Below are 20,047 nucleotides of genomic sequence, written 5' to 3' on the forward strand. Positions count from 1 at the left end.
ACGCGCATTGCGTAGTTACGTCCACTCTCCGGTCCGCCGCGCAAACCCAATTACCCAAAAACGTATACGATTCGAGACGCGGCCCAGCACGGACGACGCCTGGCCTCCTGCACAGCTGCACCGCATGACTCTCCACAGGTCGCTGGCCCCCACGCGCCCCACCCACCGCGCCCGCAACTCGCGCGGTATATATACACCCGCAGGTCGCCTCATACCGCCCATCCGAATCCAACGTCCCGCGCCAAAAACAACACGCCGCATCTCTTTCCCACTTCTCTTCTTCCCCTTGTTTACACGCTCCACGGATTCTCGCTTCCAAGCAGAGGAAAAAACCCAACGCTGAGCCGATGTGCGGGGGTGCAATCATCTACGACTACATCCCGGCGCGCCGCCGGGTGTGCGCCTCCGACTTCTGGCCCGACGCCGACGACTCCGACCCCCACGCCCCCGAGAAAGGTGACAGCAACTACCCGCACCGCAGTTCTTGCTCTGTTTTTTTGCTAATTTCTTGCTCTGGTTTTTGGGTTCTGATCCTCTGTTGTTGTTGTTGCTGCAGCGCCGCGCGCGAAGCGGGAGCGGAAGAACCAGTACCGCGGGATCAGGCAGCGGCCGTGGGGGAAGTGGGCGGCGGAGATCCGCGACCCCGTGAAGGGGGTGCGCGTCTGGCTCGGCACCTACCCGACCGCCGAGGCCGCCGCCAGGGCCTACGACCGCGCCGCGCGCCGCATCAGGGGAGCTAAGGCCAAGGTCAACTTCCCCAACGACGTCGCTACCGCCGCCGCCGCCGCCCCCGCGCCTGCTGCGGCGCCGGTGACGGCCCGCGCCGCGGCGCCCGCGACCGCCGTGCTCCCGCCGCCCAAGACGGAGGCGGTGTCCGAGGGCGCCGCCTGCTCCGACGAGGTCAAGGAGCTGTCCGAGGAGCTGCTGGCGTACGAGAACTACATGAACTTCCTCGGCATCCCCTACATGGAGGGCGGGGCCGCCCCTGCAGGCGGCGCCGGCGGCGAGGAAGCCGCCGCGCCGGCCGGGCTCTGGACCTTCGAGGACTACGAGCTGCCGTCGTTAGCGCTCTAGTAATGTCGAAATAAAATGACATGATGTGAAAAAAAGAATTTTCCTACCCGTAGTAAGTGACCAGTGTCCTTTTTTATCGTATTCATGCGTTTTTTGTTGAATTAATCCATTGTTGAAGCTGTAACTGTGCATGGTCGGCGCCGCCCGTCCAAGTGAAGTTTTTGCTAAATCCAAATTCTCCCATGTAAATGAAATTCCCAGTTAACTCATCTTGCAGTTCTACCGCTGTTCTGTCTCGATCTCCCAAATAATGCGCTCACCATTAACTCGTCGATTGATGCATCATCTGAGAGCTTTCGAGTTCGACGGTAACATCGTTTTGGTTATAGATAAGTTAACCACTAGGGCTCGCCAAATGCGATCAGAGCCAGTGTTCCTGGGGAAGCAGAAAAATGCACCCCCTATCTCGTGGAGGGAAAGAAAAAAAAACGGAAGCAGCAGCAGCAACATCCGTAGTAATATGCTTCAACATGGCAAAGCATAAGATTCTACGATCTGCAAAGATACTCAGGGCCTGCCGGAGAGAGCCACTAGTAGCAGCAAAACGCACCGTGCCGATCTCTCGGTGCGGCGGCGGCGGCGGCGGCTGCTCCTCCTCCCGAGCCCCGAGGAGCGGAGCCGCCGTGACATTTCCAGCGGCGGCACACGGGTAGTGCCAACTCGGTGCACTGCTCGGCACGTTTGACCCGCGGATGATGTGCACTACTCCTACGTTTGCTTGCAGCGGAGGGCGCCGCGGTTACCGTGGGCCGGGGGTTTTTCCGGGGGGCAGCCGCCTGTTTCTGGGCCGCGGCGCACACCGGAAAAAAAAGGGGGCCCTGCACCGCACCTACCTGCTGCACCAACACGCACCGCAGGGTCAGGGGAGAAGAAAGCGAGGCCGAGTTGGCATCTTCCCGTCAGGGATTAGGCAAGCGCGAGATATTTTTATTGAGGCAGTGCCGTGGTCACGTGGTGTGGTCGTAGTAGCTTCTAGAACTGGGGAACTGGAAGGGGACGAGGCTTATCGTTACTGGTACTACTAGTACATTCGCGTACATGACAAAAGTCGTATCTGTGGAATCTTCGGAAGCTTTCGCATGCGTGGTAGTATAGTTGAGGTTAAATAATGTTGGTTAATCAGGTTATAAATCTATACCTATACTAATTAGACATTTTCTAGGAACTCCCATATTAATCGGAAAAATCTAACCATGGATTAAGTAAAAGATAAAATCTAGACCGTACCCTGTACATAACAGCTTTACCGTATATGGGCCATAGTAAAAGCCCATCTCAAAGTGAATTTATCACCATCGTCATAAGATGTCTGCCGTTAGTTTTGCGGACAAAATAATCCTTAACTATATTATTTATGTTAATATCATGGGCCTATTTAACTACCATATAATATATCAAAGTCTCTTGAAAAAAACAGCGCCTAAATGATGCATAGAAGTTTATTATCTTATCTTTATAAAATATATTTTAAATTTTATATTACCATATTTCATTATTTACGTCATTAAATAGCTATCAAACAATCAAATAACACGTCATCTTTCATCTAAAAGCTTAAAAGAACACTATATGTTTCTCATATTAATGTCGATTTAACGTCCTAGAAACCCATTCAATATCTCCCACGCCAGTACGTACCTTTTTCCATACATACTATTTTTGCAGAAATCTATGTATTTTGTCGCTGCATGATGGAGAATCAATCAGTCTATATATATGCATACTTATTTATACTTACACTAATTTAGCACTATCCAGGGCGGATCACTCATGTTAACTAAAAAGCTTTGGCAGTTGATCACTTGAATCTTTGTATCTAGGCATCGATCATTTTGATGTGTTGAAGTACAAAAAGAAAACATTACTTCCCCATCAAATAACATAAATTAACTGTAATCTTACCGTTTATCTAAGAGGACTGGAAAGTTCTTTCAAAAACATAAAGATAAAGTATGCGCTTTTCTAGGAAATCACTTCACGAAATTAAATTAGAAAAGTATTTGGAATCGTATACGTTGTACATATAAAACCTATTTATCTCTGTGAATTGAATATATATCATGTTTTTAAATTTAACGAGTATATGTGTATACGTTTAGCCCGCAAACGTGGTTAATTATTCTCGGCACATGCCCGGGCACAAGCCAAATGGCTAGGAAAACTAATACACAAGAGGTAAACAAAATTAATCACTGCATGGCACACAAGAAATTTCCTACTTTTTGTAAACATATTAATCAAGTTCGATAGTACCAGACACATGAACAACAAACTCTATTTACTGTACAGAATTAGTATGACTGTACGGGAATTTAATTTCAACTTTGATTACACTTAGGCATGACATTACCTAATTTTTAATTTTAAAACTATTAAGTTAAGAGAATATAATATCATTACGTCTTTTCCCACAGTTTAGTATTGAGTATTGTTTAATTGTATCTTTTATGTAAGTTTGAATACCTTTATTTAAAGTTTTTATAATATTTGCAGCTGTTAATTTAATTTATGTCAGTCAGAAATATTTGTTATTCAAGCTCTATGAAGGAAGATATTCTATTTAAACACAGAATGAGGGAAGTAGGAGTGAAATTCAAGTTCATGTTAACTACAACTTCATAATAGTTAATAAGAGTAAAACCATAATGATCACGGTATTAATGCTGAACTTAGGAGTTATCGAACCATGATAAAACAAGAATTCATACTTCAATTAAGGCCCCGTTTAGTTTGTAAATTTTTTTCAAAAACATCACGTCGGATAAACAGACACATATTTGAAATATTTAGTTTGTAAATTCTTTTTTGAAAAAACATCACGTTGAATATACAGACACATATTTGAAATATTAAACACAGTCTAATTACAAAACAAAATACAGATTCCGTTAAGAAACTGTAAGACGAATCTTTCGAGCCTAATTAATCCATCATTAATATATGTAGGTTACTGTAGTACTTAAGGCTAATCATATACTAATGTACTAATTAGACTCAAAAGATTCGTCTTACGATTTTCCCCATAACTGTATAATTAGTTTTTATTTTCATGAATATTTAATATTTTATTTAGGTGTCCAAAAATTTAATATGATATTTTTTAAATAAACTTTTGAAACTGAACGGGGCTAAAGGAAAAATATTTAGTCAATAGCATCTTCGGCAGTGCCGTGGTGTGGTGGTGTAGTAGCTTCTGGAACCGGGGAACTGGAAGAGGACGAGGCTTATCGTTACTGGTAGTACATTCACGTACATGACAAAAGTCGTATCTGTCGAATCTTGGGAAGCTTTCGCATGTGTGGTAGTATAGCTGAGGTTAAGGCCTTCGTTAGTTTCTAAATTTTTTTTCCAAAAACATCATATTAAATTATTGAACATCTAAATAAAACATTAAATATAGATAAATCAAAAAACTAATTACACAGTCACGAAAGAAATCTTGAGACGAATCTTTTGAGCTTAATTAGTCCATGATTAGCTATATGTGCTACAGTAACCAACATGTGCTAATGACGGATTAATTAGGCTCAAAAGATTCGTCTCGCGGTTTTCAGCCTAGCCATGAAATTTGTTTTTTCATTCGTGTCCGAAAACCCCTTTCGACATCTGGTCAAACATTTGACGTGACACTTCTTCTAAAAATTTTCTCGACCTAAACACCACCTAAATAATGTTAGGCACTGTTTATCTCCAAGAAACTTTTATAAAAACATAATCTTGAGACATCTAAATAAAATATTAAATATACATGAACAAAACTAATTACACAGTTATATGGAAAATCGTTTGACGAATTTTCTGAGTCTAATTAGTACATAATTAGCCATAAATGCTACCGTAACCAATATATGCTAATGACTAATTAATTGACTTAGAGGATTCGTCTCGCGGTTTTCAGGTGAAATTTGAAATTTGTTTCGTAATTAAACAACATTTAATGCTTCACATGTGTGACCATATGTGTCGATGTGATCCTAAAAAATTTTTCCCAACTAATCTGGGTCTTAATCAGGTTATAAATACTGTCTAATGGGGTAAAACTATATATAGCTTTTAAAATACGTAAAGCTACTTTTAGACAAAGATTAATTAATCGTTTTATTAAAAATATGTTATTTAATAATCATTAAATTGACAAGTGATATGTATATTTATATTTATATTAATATTTTTGAATAAGATGGATGATCAAACTTTATATCAAAATATCACAAGCGTCATAGCTTTCCCTTACCTAAGAATACCTTTCTTCTGAATTCCGTTTTCAGTAGGACACATACAAAAGTGTTTTATTAGCTGACTCTCTCAATCATCGTGTAAGTAAATTTGGTGACATGGATGAAAGAGAGGGAAAGAGAGACAAAAACCGTTGAACTGCTTATTTAGAGCTGACTCTTAGTATTTATTAAAGGAAACTTTTTTACATGAGGTGGATAAAAGGAAAACTAGTGTAATAAAAAAATTATTACATTAATAAAGAAAGCATATCTACTTTTACCTTTGTACATATCATTATAAAATATGTTGTTTATTACTAACGTGGACTATATAAGAATCGATAATGGTCTCTACCTTTAACATGCTAATGGTTTTGCTCGGAAGAGAACCAAATGACAAGTGTTCTCATTAAATAACAATTTTCGTTTATAGAAAGTATTAGAGTATCTAAAACGGATATTTACATAATTTTGAAATTTTACATTAAACAAGCAAAACAAGGTTTTAAATATTATACAAATTTAAACATTAGTTTTGCATGAAGTGACGATACAGATTTTTCAAACGACATATTCAATTAAAATTACTTTTCAAATTTGATGCAAAGTCTGACAAAATTTTGAAATCGATGAAATTAAATTTTCAATTTTGAAATTTGAAACTGTATATTCAGTAATTTTGTCCTTTATTTTTTGCAACACCATCAATTCCAACCTAGAAATTTCAAATTTTAGTAATATGCCAAGGACATAACGTTTTTTATTAAAAAAATATTAATAGTCAACCAACAAAATAGACATGCAAGAGATCAAAATAATACTCAAGAGTATATAAAGGATCAATTAAATCTCATGTGCCTACAAGTATTCTCATGGAATTTTTAGGGACGTAAAATGTTGCCTATAAGGTCAATCTCAAGAGAGTTTTATAAAGGTGTCATGCATATTAATTAGGTGACACATCAGTACAAAGAGAATATTTGCATAAACTGTTAGAAGAGAGACGGAATTAGTTTTATGGCCATGAAACGTTTAGGCACCGTTACCAAGTTCTCGGTAACGCAGTAAAACTCGTATTAAGGAGTTTGAGGCATTTCATACAATCAAACATTGTCTGTATACAATCAAACTTTCAATAGTAATTAAATGTTTTATTTAGCTTTAGAAATTGTATAACGAAACGTTGCACTGTGAGTAGTAGTTTCATGCATCGTTTCATCGAGTTAGTTATTTCGGAAACTGTATAGTAAAACTAGACATTTAGACTAGCCTCATCTGAGTCGGCTGCATGAGGTTTTCTTTCTATCGTTTTAGTATATTTATAACTAACTAATTAACACACATGCTACAGTATCTCATTTAAATAGTATTAGTAATAATTAGATAGTAAATTTACCGTCCATCTTATCACGAACTCCTTAGTTTTTAAACTAAATATGATGGTGAGCTCTAATAAATCTCTACTTTTGTGAAAAGAAAAATGAATAGTGGGATCAATGGGTCTATATGTAGTAGTAGTAATAATAATAATAATAATAATAATAATAATAATAATAATAATAATAATAATAATAATAATAACAATAACAATAACAATAACAATAACAATAACAATAACAATAACAATAAGCTATTGATAATTTCCTACCATTAAAATCCCGAGGCAACAGATAACCAATATGCTATTTCCTCCATTCCACGTTATAAGACTTTCTAGCATTGCCGAAATTCGTTTGTGTGTTAATGAATCTAGACACATATACAGAACATATACATAGATATATGGATGAATTTAGGCTAACCCAGAAAGTCTAATAATCTGAAACGGAGGGAGTAGTATAGTAAAAAAATGTATCTCTTTGCTATAGGTTATCTGTCACATTGTTCTTACTTTTTTTCTCTTTTTCATCGAGGGCTACTTAGGAGGTCGCTGGGTAGACCTAGAGTTGATAGGAATCGCTTGATCTTGATCTTGGTGGTCGATCAAGGATCAAATCAACCTAGAGGTGTGGATTTGGAAACCCAAGTTAGACCTCATGAGAGAAAGTCGAGTGAGGAAAATGATCGAAAGAAATCCTACTCACAGTAGCGTCTCAATGAAGAGTAGGATTGAAAGATTCAAACTTTAGGAAAAAACTCGCCGTGTCTCTATCTTTACTTCTGTTGATTTGGTGTTTAATCCTTCTATCTTTTGGACACTGTCACCTCATATTCCCTGGAACTTCAGGGCAAAAGGGGATTCTCTGAATCAACCTTTTGCCTGACCAAACAGTCTGGCTAGAGCTCTCGGTCTCATCCGAGAGCCCGAATCAGATGGTCTCGCCCTACCACCAAACGGTCCAGCCTACTGAACGTTGCGACTTTAAAAGATTTTTCAGGAATGCCTATTCACCCCCTTTAGGCTACTCCACTAGGATTTCAAGTACCATTATGATCACTACACGTGAATCCTACCTATCCCACCTTTATACGCGCTCACATACTAGTGATCCTAATAACACTACCATTATTCTAGAGGATGTGAACCCAAATCATATATAAGGCAAAACTCGTGTGCGGAGTGGTCCTGCAAGTGAAACGGAATGTAGGTTCAAAACCCATATTAGCAAATAAAACGGAATGTAGATTCAACATAATTTAAAATTAAATATTCTATACCTAATATAATATTAGTCTTGTTAGTACAATGCATTTATTTTTTTTATAGCAAATGCTCCCAGTTTCATATTATAACTCTTTTTCCTAACTTGAACCTCTTCAAATTTAATTAAATTTATATAAAAATATATAATAACACCATATTAATTAGTTTCATCAAATTCAACATTAAATATTTTTTTATATTTTATGTATTTATTTATTTTTGAAAATGTTGCTATGTTTATTTATAAATTTAATCAAACTTAACGAGGTTTTGGACAAAGCCAAAATGAATTATAACATGAAACGAAAGCCAAAAGGTGGACAAAAAGTTTTATCACGTGGTTACAATTACATGGCACTCTCAGGAACAATTTCCTGCTTTATTCCAATGGTAGAGTTGTATATACACAGGGTACGATTACACTGCAGACGAGAAGTTCAATCCATTACATTGATAGACCTATATGTACTTCAGTACTTGACAGACTTTTTGTCCAGCGAGAAGATTTCATGGGCTTACCGTATGAAGTCTCAATGCCAGATTGGTCTCGCGCATTTTTACCAATGGTTTTGGCACTCTTCTGCACCAGGTATCAACTTGGATCATCGCATGTGCAGCAATAGCAGCTCTGGTTTCTCCACAAGGCTTTTCCACTCGTTACAGAACCTTGCAACGGTGGCCCCGTCAACAACTCGGTGATCGGCTCCAACAGTCACCTGCATGGCACAGAAGAGGATGTCACAGTAAGCGCAAGCGTGATAATTACATGTGGAAGGGATTACCATGACAATCATACATTGATTATGGAGGACGGATAAACATTTTCGTCATCATCAAAGCGAGGAAGCTTCTGAATGCGCCCAAGGGCAATAATGGCAACTTCAGGCAAGTTGAGAAGCGGAGAACCAAACTTGCCACCAATGGCACCTATGTTGCTTAGTGTTATGGTTCCACCAGCAATATCTTCCGTGCTCAGCCTGTTGTGTGATGCCATTTCATGTAAACGTGACAATTCTTTTGTGATCTGGTGCAACCATTGTCAAGATAATCAGAACTCCGTTAGCCAATAAGACAATCAATTATGTCTTACATGTAACTGATGAGCTATACGCTATCTGGTGCCAAATGGACCACTCAAAGTCACAAGTTCGAAATATATCATCTAAATGCAAAAAATGGTATCATGTTTCTTAGGTCAAGTGACTTCAAATTTATATACAAGTCAGTTATTCCACCTTCTGACTAGAGAGCTATCCTATCTCACGACCAAGAGCAATGCAATATTTCGTTGGCACTTCTTAGTGCAGCAATGCTCATTTCTGAATACTAGCAATTAAGTAATTTCCTTAAATGCCACTTACTTTATTGCATGCTATCTGCAAAAAAATAGAAAGAATCAAACATTTAAGTAGTGAGGCAAACTGACTGCATAACTATATGTGGTGGATGTATAGTGCAGTTGTAGTGCTACAATTCTTTACGCCATTATGTATGGAAAGTTACACAGACGTTTGCCCTATAGCAATTGTTTATATTTAACCTAACAATGTATTATGCACATTTAAATCAGGCAATAATTACTATGTTTCTTATCATAAATAATTGTATACGAATCACTGACAACCATCACAAATATGAACTGCCAACTCTTTTCTGAAAGAATCTAGTACTAAAATTAAAGGAATTCATCATGGTTAGTTGCATGGAGTCGTGTGAAGAGATTGATTGCAAAGAAAATCATCAAAGATTGTTTCTGCTTTGGCTATAATCTGTCTTGGAAGAGACCTCCTTTGAACCTTTTGTATCTCTTTGCTTCGAATGGTAGCATATAAAACGATGTAACATGATTGACATGGTATTGTTTTTTTCAATATGATATTTGTTTCCATGTTTCAAAAGTTCTTTTCTATTGTTTAGATATAATCAGTCCTGGTAATATCCAATGGTTAACAATGGTCCATCACACCGAGGATTGGATTTTTCCAGGGAATGTTTGGTATGTTTCTTACTTTTCCGAGCAGCGAGCAGCCATGAAATAACAATAGTTGACTCTGAATATAAACATATAAAAAAACTGAAATTACAGAGGGAGGAAAAACAGTTAGTGGCTAGTGCCTGACCTCCAATATTGAAAGCGACTGAACATTCTTGATGTTTGGCACCACTAATCCATGTGCTGTAGCCATAGCTACCCCAATGTTGTGGGATCCTAAAACAATAAAACCACCCAAAGGTCATGATACCTTCAGCACAATAAGGTGACTTGCAGAGATAATTAAATAACAATACTTTAGTGCACTATGAAATTGTATATTTTTATTCAGGATTTACCTAGGTAGATGGTATACTATAATATGCGTAAAAACAAGTGTTCTTAAGGTGACAAGGTGAGGCAACGTGACCCAACCCTGCCCAATTACCTAGGTGATGCCTCACACACATGAGCACAAGAGGCATACTAGAGAATTAATTATATTTTCAATTGGAATATGAAAATAAGGCAAAAAATCAACAAGTCAACAAGAATGCTAGGCGGTGGCGATGTCTTGCTTCTGGATGGAGCTCAGATGCCTAGACGTCCCACCTAGGTGACGCTCTAAGAACCATGGTAAAAACTATAATCAGTGGCTGGGAACTTGTGTGTGTTATACTCTCATTTTTTTTAGCATAGATAGAAGCTACTAGGTATCTGGTAAATGGTAATTAAGAAATAACTTAAGGTATGCTACTCAAAATCAATCCAGCCCAAAAATAGGTGTTGCTTGAGTTCTTTATTGGGAGGTGGGTTGATGATGAGATTGACAAATAGTATAATACAAGGTTTTATGACAGAATAAAATATTTCTTACATACAGTTCAACTAGAAGCAAGATTATTAAATGGCACAATGCAGGTATATAACTATCATCTGTTTGACAAAAGGCAACAGAGTGGAACAAGAAACTCAAAAGTGCATACCTTTAAAAATAACTTCATTGGCTTCCTCAACAAAACAGCTGTTCAATAAAGGGTATTTACTTATTGCCATGGAAAGAGACTTTATGAGGAATGGTAGGAAGGTGTGCTTGATATTTTGATCTTTATTTGCATTTTGAAAAGACGCCTTAAGTTCCACAAGAGCATCACAGTTTATTTCCTCCAGATAATGAAAATGTGGTACTTTTGCAGCCAGGCTCATTGTTTTGACCATTGCCCTCTGGTAGCCCCTGGAGAAAAAAAAATGTTCATGCCAGTTGTCAGAGTTATAACTGCAGCTGCAATAACATATGAAAGTAGGCCCCATCATCAAAACTTGCATGATACCTGAGAGAAATTCTTTTATCTTCAGAACAGTGAGCACCAGGTAATGATCCCCTTCCCTCCAGTAACTCCACTTGATCAATATTCACTTCCAAAGCTGATGCCGGTTCTTTGCAAAGACCCTTGCTGGCAGCATAACTCAAAACATCTTCTTTCAAAACTCTACCATCCTTTCCTGTTCCTTGAATATCATTTATTTTGAGCCCATACTGCTTTGCGAGATGCCTAACAGCTGGTGTGGAGAGAGTGCCACCAGGAACATTGCCTTCACCAGGATTCGCATCATCCACTGCATGTGAATGAACAGTAGATGAACCTACACTAGCATTAGATACAGTTTGGCTGTCGCCAACCATCATCTTCAATAAAGTTTCACCAACCTAAGAAAAGCAGATTAACTTAAGTACAATAAATTCAGGCGAATAACTCAAATATACCTATCTGTTGAGAATAAAAGAATTATGGAATGTGGTTATGTTTTTTTACAAAATTCACCAGTTTTATATAAAAAAACAGGGGAAAAGTAAGATTTATGTGAAGCATCCCAAAGCTACCTTCACTATGTCACCCGGACCAAAGTGAATCTGATGTACTCTTCCTTTGAAACGACTTGTAATTTCAATAGTTGCCTTGTCACTCTGTACTTCACAGAGCCTCTGAAATTCATCTACTTGGTCGCCCTGCGTAATGAACAAGTTAAAGAAAGTCATTTCAAAATAGCATTGATATGTCAGGATAGGGGTTCTAAAATTTGAGATGAGGTCAAAGGTCCTGAAAGAAACACAACTAATTTTGACTTTAAATCTCACTTGGCAGCTTGCCGATCGAATTATGGGCAACAATGCATTTTGCAATTTGCAGTTATGGTTAAGTTTGTTGTTTAATTACCAATCTCAGAAACGTAGATGTGCAATTGTGAATCCGTCCAGTGCAGGCCTAACGCAACAACAAAGACCAATTGTGAATTCCACTCAAATTGCTCGACCGTCCTAATCTGTTTACTCTGTGGTATTCACTCAGCAAGAACTTATCTATTGAAGATCAACATGGCCGTTATGCAATACTGCACGTGCAGTCCTGAATGATGTGCCAAAGCATCATCCTATTTATCAAGTCAACAATCGGCAGGAGACCAAAAGGTCCAAAACTACTCAATGTAAGTTTGTAACAAGGAAACAACACCTGTTCCTAACCAATTTATAAAATTCGATATTATCAGCATAGTACAATGCACGTCCTAGATTAAACGGAAACAACACTTTCACGACAAATATGATCATACGACAACTACCTCACCGAAATATTGAATATACCAATTGTTTCTTGCTAACTACAAACGGACGAGATGCACAAACTTTTTTTTAAAAAAACAGTGCAGCATCAATCCAAATATACCCAGGAACAGTAATCACATGATGAAACTAAGAACCGGTGGGTCTGTCCTTTTGCAGAGTAGCTAACTCCAAAGCCGTATGCTTAACTCCAAAAGCACAATTGTAAAGTAAGCAGTAACATGAAGATGGGTGCTGAACCCACCTCACTGACGAACCAGCGCAGCAGCTCGCACTCGGCGATGCCTTCTCCGGTCTGCGCAAGGGGCACCTCCACCAGCTCAGGCGACTGCAGCGCCGCGGACGCCTCGCTTGCGAACCACCTCCTCCCACCCCCCACGGACCGCCACTGCACGGCACGACAGCCGAAATCCACCATCAGGGGGGCGCGGCGCGCAGGATGACATGAACCGGTATAAACGAGGAGGGGGGAGGAAGTCTACCGCACATTTAGGCCGTCGAGGAGGTTCGTGGCCGACGAGGAGGAGGCGGAGCGGAGCGGGGAGAGGGGGAGGAGGAGACGGCGGAGAGGCTGCGAGGGGGCGGTGGGTACTCCCACCCGCGGAGGGAAAACTGAAGGCGGCGGCGGCGGTGAGGGCCGCGGGGCGACGGTGACGTGCCAGAGGACGGACCCGGAGCGGGAGCGGGAGGCGAGGCGGCTACAGGCCATACTCTCTCTCTCTCTCTCTCCCTCGTCGCGTCACCCGTGAGTCGGTGAGTGCATCGGTGAGTAGCGGCAGGAGCTCCGGATCAGTAGCGGCGGCGGCGGTTGTTGCAGAAGAGGAAGACGACGCGACGCGCGGGCGAGGAGGCAGAGGAGTGCGGGACACTTCGGAGTTGGGAGGGGAGAGATTGGCAGCTCAGCGGCGTGGCGCTCCGTCTCTCTGGGGATGCTTTACTCGTGGAAAACATGGGGCAATCACAGCGGGATTGGATTGGGTGGCGTGGCAGTGTGACGCTGGGCTGAGCTGGACGGACTTCTCTATATTAGAGATAAACATTGAGCTCTTTGGTTTATTTCTTCGTAATAATGCCTACGGATAATTAGGTTCGGTTTTAGTATGTTCACTTTGTGATACGTACTTACACAAACTCACTGGCTAACCATTCACAAATTCAAATTCCGACGAGGGGTTTCTCACACCATCGTTCAAGCCTGCTTGCTAATAGCAGAGTAACCGCGAAAATCACGATAAATTCACATTCAAAAATTTTAAATTCAAATTTTACTGTCTCCATGTTTTTCTCGTCCAAACTATTCAATTTGAGGCCATTCACAAATTCAAATTATGACGGGGTTTTTTAAACTATCATTCAAGCATTCTTGCTGGTAGCGGAGTAACTACGCAAACTACGATAAATTCATATTCAAAAATTTTAAATTCAAACTCCATGGTCTCTGAGTTTTTATGGTCCAAACTATTCAGTTTGGCGCAGTTATAGTGTGGTTTTAGCATAAAAATGTAGCCTCTTGTGTCCGAGGGAAATATAAAAAAAAAGTCCTAAAATAGTTTTAAAAATTATGAACAAAATAGGAAGGAAATGCTATGGTATATTTGGCACATGTGAGATACATGCAAACAATTATAAATAACAATTGTCAATTGAGCAATCAATTTACAACACAATTGATATTTAAAATTCATACATGTACCATAATACAATATTAAACATTAGAAATTTTAGTGTATATTATACAAATATTACAGTAACCATGATAAAATTTTAGACCATGCAACTAATTATTGTGCACAAGACCATGACACGAATAGAGATATATACGTAGGGTCACACTGCTACCAAATTACAGGTACCTTACTTTAACATCGTAAAAAAAACGACGTACACAAATCATATCTATCTAAAAAAACAACGTACAAAAATCATATTTATCCTAAAAGTGCACCCACTGATTTTACTTATTTTACATAATTTATTCATCGTTCTTTAAATCCGATTGTTAAAATTATCTTAGTAAGATAGGACAGTTTGGAGGGAATTCACCTCTTCTTACACATGCTTTCTAGAAAATTTCTATATTAGAAATTATCTTTAACAATTATAGAGTTTCCATTAGAAATTATCTTTTCAATTAGAAATAAAACAAACAATTTCTATTATATAGAGAGCTTATATAACGACAAATATAAAGGGGAATCAAACTGGGGATGCTGTTGTTCGGACTTCCGTGGAGACTGGAGAGGATATTTCCCCAATATCCTAAAATCTTTTATTCATTGTCCCCGTATTTAATAGGTTTTGCCTTAGATTTGGTTCCTAGCAATGTAATTTTTGTAAAATTTATAACCAAAATTTCTGTTTTCCCATATTTTTTTCAAAAGTATTTTGAATTTGGATGAAATTATTCAAACCAAATCGCCGGTAACCATTGTGTCTCACCGGTTTGTGCGATTGCCGCAGTTATCAACGGTTTGTGTAACCCTGTAATTCTGACCGGTTTGACAAAAGCTCAGGCGAATTGGGTGAATTGCAGACCGTCATTAATAGGCGTTGATTGTTTACTAAAGAATCTAGTATGTATGAGATGGAAACGATACAAAAATTAATCATCTACAGTGAATGTATGAATCCTAGAAGAACAAAAGCTTATTCATTCCGCCTAGCAATTTTGAATGTCATGCCTCGCGATAGAACAAGGAAAAAAAAACAGGTGAAACCTACGGTATAAGCGCAAATCATTAGCTAGTGAAAAAGGTCACCAGTATTTTAGAATGATCTGGGCAGAAAATACCAACTGAAGCGTTTGAGCACTGTATTATCAATCAGTGTTTTGCCACACATCTCCAAAACTTGATGGTTACAGTAAACTCGAGGCACATGGTGCTGCTGGCTATTTCATCTGCTTACAAGACACCAGATGCCTAGATACATAATTCCAGCACTCATTATATTCCGACATGGCCATGCAGCAAATTATGCTTCCCTCAGTGGATTTAACTTATTCGAGCCGTTCCATCTGTCAAAAAGGAAATATAGTTAGCATCATCAAATCTTAAATAAAAAAGGAATTGATTAGCAAATTCCTGAGCAATATAAAGCACAATGTCTTTCAGTATTACATTACAAGTTGCTTGGTTCCAGACATAATAATAGCAAAATTACTTCTAATACAATGATTCCATTTGTTACTAAAATGGAGGTAATAAGAGGATGCATCGGGAGAGCATAGTACCTTCCACAGGCCATCATTTAGATAGTGCATATTATCAACTCCAATTCCTTTGTTGATAGTCCGACTACAAAATTCAGGAACATTATTGTCAGTAAGCCAACACAAGAAGTTTTACTAACAAAGAATGTCTATTGTGTTAGCACAAGATTGCTACACCAAGAAATGCTTCATACGCTATGAAAGAAAAATTTGAGGCATGCAATCAAAAGGAACTCATTGCAAATACATAGTAAACATTTCCAACATATTGAACTTGACTGGATACTCATACCCTCAAAACATAGTGAAGAAACAAGCACAGTATAAGGTTTTCAACTGCAAAACTGTAATTTACAGACCATGAAGTAGTCATTAGTGATGATTTCTTGAATAAAGATCTTACATGTCCTTTGCTGACATCTTTGTATATCCAATCGCCAATGCATGTTGTTTTCCTTCAGCCATTATAGCCTGATAAGAGGTTGGTAGAATAAAAGAAATGAACCTCACAGTTGGAATGTTCAGGAAGGACAGATTGTAAATGAAGTTAAGTTAACTATGATACATAAATCAAACAAATACTCCCTCCGTCCCAGAATGATCGTCGTATAAGTATAGCACACGGAGACCAAAGACAACATAACCTTTGTCATCAGAGATAAAAGCCTCATCAATAAGGGTGCTCTGTCGCTTTGTGTCCTGCGGGGTTGCATTGTGCTTTGCATTCATGTTGCATGCATCGTTCTGCATGTTCTTTTAATCGTTGCACACATGGCGTCGTGGTTTGCATGCATGAGATCGGCCAACGGCGACACATTTTTTTCAGCAGAAACCAAGGAAACGTCTGCATCGCTCCCAAGTGAAGACATCCGTTCGACTCAAATACGACAATCAATTCAGGATTTTCGTTTTTCTATAAGACGACAATCATTTTGGGATGAAGGGAGTATCGTCTTATGATAGACTAGTGAAAATAGGTACATCTAACACTAAGATATAAACATGCTATGGCTGCCTGCGGATTATAATAATTCTTAATGTATTTACAGATCGATGAATAAGGTATATGGGCAAGTCCTTTACCACCGGTGTTTCCTCCTCAACTTCATCATCCAAGGCACCTCCAGGAGATGTCAATCCAGGACACATTATGTTTGCACCAGAGAGAACAAACTTGATAGCACCTCTATCCACTTGGAATTTCTTCATGATCTCAGGATCTGATCAAATGAAAGGGCAAGGATTTCATGTTTTTTTTTTTGTAACTAGTGTAATTTCGATTATAATTTATATTCTCCACCAGGTAAACATTTACAATGTTTGGAGTCTAATACATATGCATGTGCAAAGATATTGTGAAGTAATGATTAAAATCATGAAGAAGAACTTGTGCAGATGTCACTCCAGTAAAGAGGAATGAAGAAGGTTACACTGATGAAGAAGGCGCAAGGTTGGCATGTAAGGACCATCACGGATGTTGAAAAACAGTGGGACATTATTCACCACCACAAGATTCAGATGGTTTTGGCTAAAGAAAGGAACCAACTGTGATCAGTGCACATTGAAATAGTATAGTCTAGCAAATGATTGCTAACTAAGCATATTGATCTGAAAGATAATTACTAACCATTTAACAACAATCATAGGCGACTTCTTTGGAAGTAAGTCATCTAGCAAAGGTTCAAGGCCAGGGTACTGCAACAGAGTCAATATCAGCTAAACAGCAGAATCTGCAACTGAAATGTAAGAAATAGAAGGAGATACAAATTTGCTGTCATAACAGAACCTCATCAGCAATACTTTGCCTAATCTTTCGCTGTACAGAGGCCTTGACTTGATTCTGCGCAGATATATCTTCAAAAGAGAACCTGGATATAGAATAACATAAGGATTTGTTATTTTACCAAACAATGTGCAACATATGAGATATAAGTCTTGAATTGAATACAGCCTATATAATCCTATACAGCCATCATAGTTAATTGGAGATTTCCCAATATAGCAACCACCAAATCATGATATCATATGCTTGTAAGTTGCAACATTCGAGAAACAACTGTGAATAATTCAATCATCACAGGAGCCAAAGATTCAAATTTGCATGTCAATTGCTTAGTATTTCTTTCATAGGACTGGTTGATTCAAAAAGCAATTAAACAATCTGGAAACAGAGGTGTCAAGAATTAATCTGGCACACATTGGCTAGAGTATAGTCTACGTTGAAACTGATTCATGAAATATATAAATAACCAGAAATTTATGAATAAAAGTTAACGTTAGTGAAGTGAAAACAGATATCACAACAGTTTTATGCAATGTAGTTCAAGGAAAGTAAGATAGTAAAAGAAGCTTTAAAATCAAATCTACCCCCTTGTAACTAGAAACTGCAGGCACTCTAAAAGAACATAGCCAAGTTATGCCATTAGAAAAGAGATAATCTGATAATCCTTATTAGAGGGTTTGACTAAGAGGCTACTCTACCACCCTTTCAAATAAGTTTCAAATAAGCTTCTTCAGCAAACAAACACAGCAACAAAGTAATGAGAATTGAAAGAGACAACCAGCATTAGTAGGCACAGGGCCGTCTCCAGAAATTAGGGGCTCCAGTTCGAAATATTAATTAGGGCCCTTTATATAGGTAAATCCTACATGCTACATCCCAATTTACCAACACACAATTCACAGAAGATTAAAATTCCGTTCAAGCAATCAAATTGGGGAATGAGGATCGCTGTAACTGAGGTTCTCATGATGTTTATGTCAATGTGTGTGTTGTGCAGGTGCAGCCTGTGCTGCTCACGCTCAGGGCCGTCGAGGCGTCGATGGGCAGCTGTTGTTGCCGGCAATTGGCGACGAAGCTGTCACCTGGATGGCTGGACCGCTGGAAGCTAAGTGACCTCCGCCCGTGCTGCACTAGCGCACTGCTGCTGGGCACTGGTCTGCTGCTGTTGTTGCCTGTCGGCGACGACGCATATACGAGTCTACGAGAGGGTGGCAGGGCGTGTGAACGGCTGAACGCGTCGGCACGATGATGCGAGATGCCGAGATGAATACATAATACAAAGAGACAAACCGTTTCCACTTCTAAATAGTACTGAGCTAAGGGATGCAAGTGGGGGCCATGAATTTTGGGGGCCTGTTCGGTTGCCCACCTCGCACCTGCCTATCGACGGCCCTGAGTAGGCACATGAGGAAACAAAGACAAGAAGGACCAGGGCGCACCAGTGAAGCAAATAGCACGCCAAGAGGAACTTGAGTAGATGATAATTAATCTGTCCTTTACTGAACCTATGCTTTTTTCAATAAAAAAAATGCAGTTCCACTACTTGATGCTCTAGGGGAGCAACGATACTCCTGAATCCAACGTACACTCTACCACAACAGGATAGCTACAGTCATCACTAGACAGCAATTATTTCATCAAAGAGATCTAAAATTCCGAGGAACAACACTGGTAGCAGTACCACTAGAAACACAAACATTTACTTGTGGACGCATAAAACTATCCAACCGCAAATGCTTCGTAAGAATCTACCATACAGTCAAAACCCTCATTAGCACGGTCGTACGAATAGTCAGAAAGCTCCATCTCTCCTCTTGCTCAATGTCCCGTTGTTCAGCGGCAAACGAAACTAGCAGGTCTCTACGCAGATCCCCCATTGCCCCGTTCAGCTGTTCTACTAACGCAATCTACTGCATCGGCTCAGCAAACAAACAAATAAATCGATCCCATGAATCATCAGATCGGCGGTACGGTAGAGCACGAAAACAGATCAAATCACGACACGGGAAAGTAGAGAGGCTGCGGGGCTGGGGAGATGGAGAAAGGTGGGGGGGGTGCAAGAGGACGACTCACTTCTTGAACATGGTCGCGCTGGGAGGAGATTTCTGCCGCTGCTCGCCGGCGGTGCGAACAAAGATGGGGAGATGCGGAGAGGTGAAACCTAACCTAAGGCGGAGGCTGGGATCGGCAGAGAAGGAGAGATGCGGAGCCAACCAACGTGCGATTTCGGCCCAAACCAGCGCAAAACCCGTTCCCACCAAATGGGCTTAAACCGTGGGGGTACTGGGCCATCCTAACGACCGATCATGGAATGCGCTTGCTGTTCGGTTGGCCCATTTTAAGTTCGGAAAAAGTCCACACAAAGGTCCTCAACTTTAAGGCCGGTCTAATTTCGTTTTTTAACCGAAATATAAGAAATATGTACCTCTAAACTCGTTATAGAAGGTTACTCCGGCAGTATTAGATTGGTTTTACTGACGTGACATTAGGTGAGTCTCACATGTCAGGTTTTTTTATTTTTTCTCT

At 39.6% G+C, this 20,047-nt stretch overlaps 3 protein-coding genes across 4 annotated transcripts; 1 reads left to right on the forward strand and 2 right to left on the reverse strand.

Moving 5' to 3' along the window:
* The first annotated feature begins 234 nt into the window (after window positions 1–234).
* Window positions 235–1,295, forward strand: LOC102699459 (ethylene-responsive transcription factor ERF071-like). The gene is made up of 2 exons (XM_040524968.1): window positions 235–456; window positions 557–1,295. The coding sequence occupies exons 1-2, from the start codon at window positions 348–350 to the stop codon at window positions 1,072–1,074; spliced, it is 627 nt and encodes a 208-aa protein (XP_040380902.1). The 5' UTR covers window positions 235–347; the 3' UTR covers window positions 1,075–1,295.
* Window positions 1,296–8,230: 6,935 nt separating this feature from the next.
* On the reverse strand, window positions 8,231–13,421 carry LOC102699738 (lipoamide acyltransferase component of branched-chain alpha-keto acid dehydrogenase complex, mitochondrial). Of its 2 annotated transcripts, XR_001549443.2 has the most exons (9): window positions 13,015–13,421; window positions 12,772–12,915; window positions 11,790–11,915; window positions 11,239–11,615; window positions 10,894–11,141; window positions 10,056–10,144; window positions 8,732–8,959; window positions 8,455–8,651; window positions 8,231–8,357 (listed from the first exon to the last, which is right to left on the reverse strand). XR_001549443.2 is itself a non-coding variant. In XM_006645751.3 (8 exons), exons 1-8 carry the CDS (start codon window positions 13,234–13,236, stop codon window positions 8,538–8,540), a joined length of 1,548 nt encoding a protein of 515 aa, XP_006645814.2. In that variant the 5' UTR covers window positions 13,237–13,421; the 3' UTR covers window positions 8,294–8,537. The 2 variants fall into 2 exon arrangements, 1 of the variants encoding a protein (XP_006645814.2); XM_006645751.3 differs by having other exon boundaries at window positions 8,294–8,651.
* Window positions 13,422–15,284: 1,863 nt separating this feature from the next.
* On the reverse strand, window positions 15,285–19,698 carry LOC102705295 (malignant T-cell-amplified sequence 1 homolog). Its single transcript, XM_006644058.2, has 8 exons — window positions 19,595–19,698; window positions 17,525–17,606; window positions 17,366–17,433; window positions 17,169–17,266; window positions 16,822–16,958; window positions 16,142–16,209; window positions 15,760–15,823; window positions 15,285–15,543 (listed from the first exon to the last, which is right to left on the reverse strand). The coding sequence occupies exons 1-8, from the start codon at window positions 19,603–19,605 to the stop codon at window positions 15,526–15,528; spliced, it is 546 nt and encodes a 181-aa protein (XP_006644121.1). The 5' UTR covers window positions 19,606–19,698; the 3' UTR covers window positions 15,285–15,525.
* Between the last annotated feature and the right edge of the window lie 349 nt (window positions 19,699–20,047).

The sequence above is a fragment of the Oryza brachyantha genome, chromosome 1 (genome assembly GCF_000231095.2).
Source record: "Oryza brachyantha chromosome 1, ObraRS2, whole genome shotgun sequence".
Classification (NCBI taxonomy): Eukaryota; Viridiplantae; Streptophyta; class Magnoliopsida; order Poales; family Poaceae; genus Oryza; species Oryza brachyantha.

Excerpts from the sequence above, each read along its gene's own strand:
- LOC102699459 (XM_040524968.1), top strand. The coding sequence starts at position 348 with ATGTGCGGGGGTGCAATCATCTACGACTACATCCCGGCGCGCCGCCGG. Across the intron at positions 457-556 it reads CCCCCACGCCCCCGAGAAAG|CGCCGCGCGCGAAGCGGGAG; the intron begins GTGACAGCAACT and ends TTGTTGCTGCAG.
- LOC102699738 (XM_006645751.3), bottom strand. The coding sequence starts at position 13,236 with ATGGCCTGTAGCCGCCTCGCCTCCCGCTCCCGCTCCGGGTCCGTCCTC. Across the intron at positions 11,142-11,238 it reads GATAAAAGAATTTCTCTCAG|GGGCTACCAGAGGGCAATGG; the intron begins GTATCATGCAAG and ends TTTTTTCTCCAG. Across the intron at positions 10,145-10,893 it reads CAATGAAGTTATTTTTAAAG|GATCCCACAACATTGGGGTA; the intron begins GTATGCACTTTT and ends TTATTGTTTTAG.
- LOC102705295 (XM_006644058.2), bottom strand. Across the intron at positions 17,434-17,524 it reads GGCAAAGTATTGCTGATGAG|TACCCTGGCCTTGAACCTTT; the intron begins GTTCTGTTATGA and ends ACTCTGTTGCAG. Across the intron at positions 15,824-16,141 it reads AAGATGTCAGCAAAGGACAT|TCGGACTATCAACAAAGGAA; the intron begins GTAAGATCTTTA and ends TGAATTTTGTAG.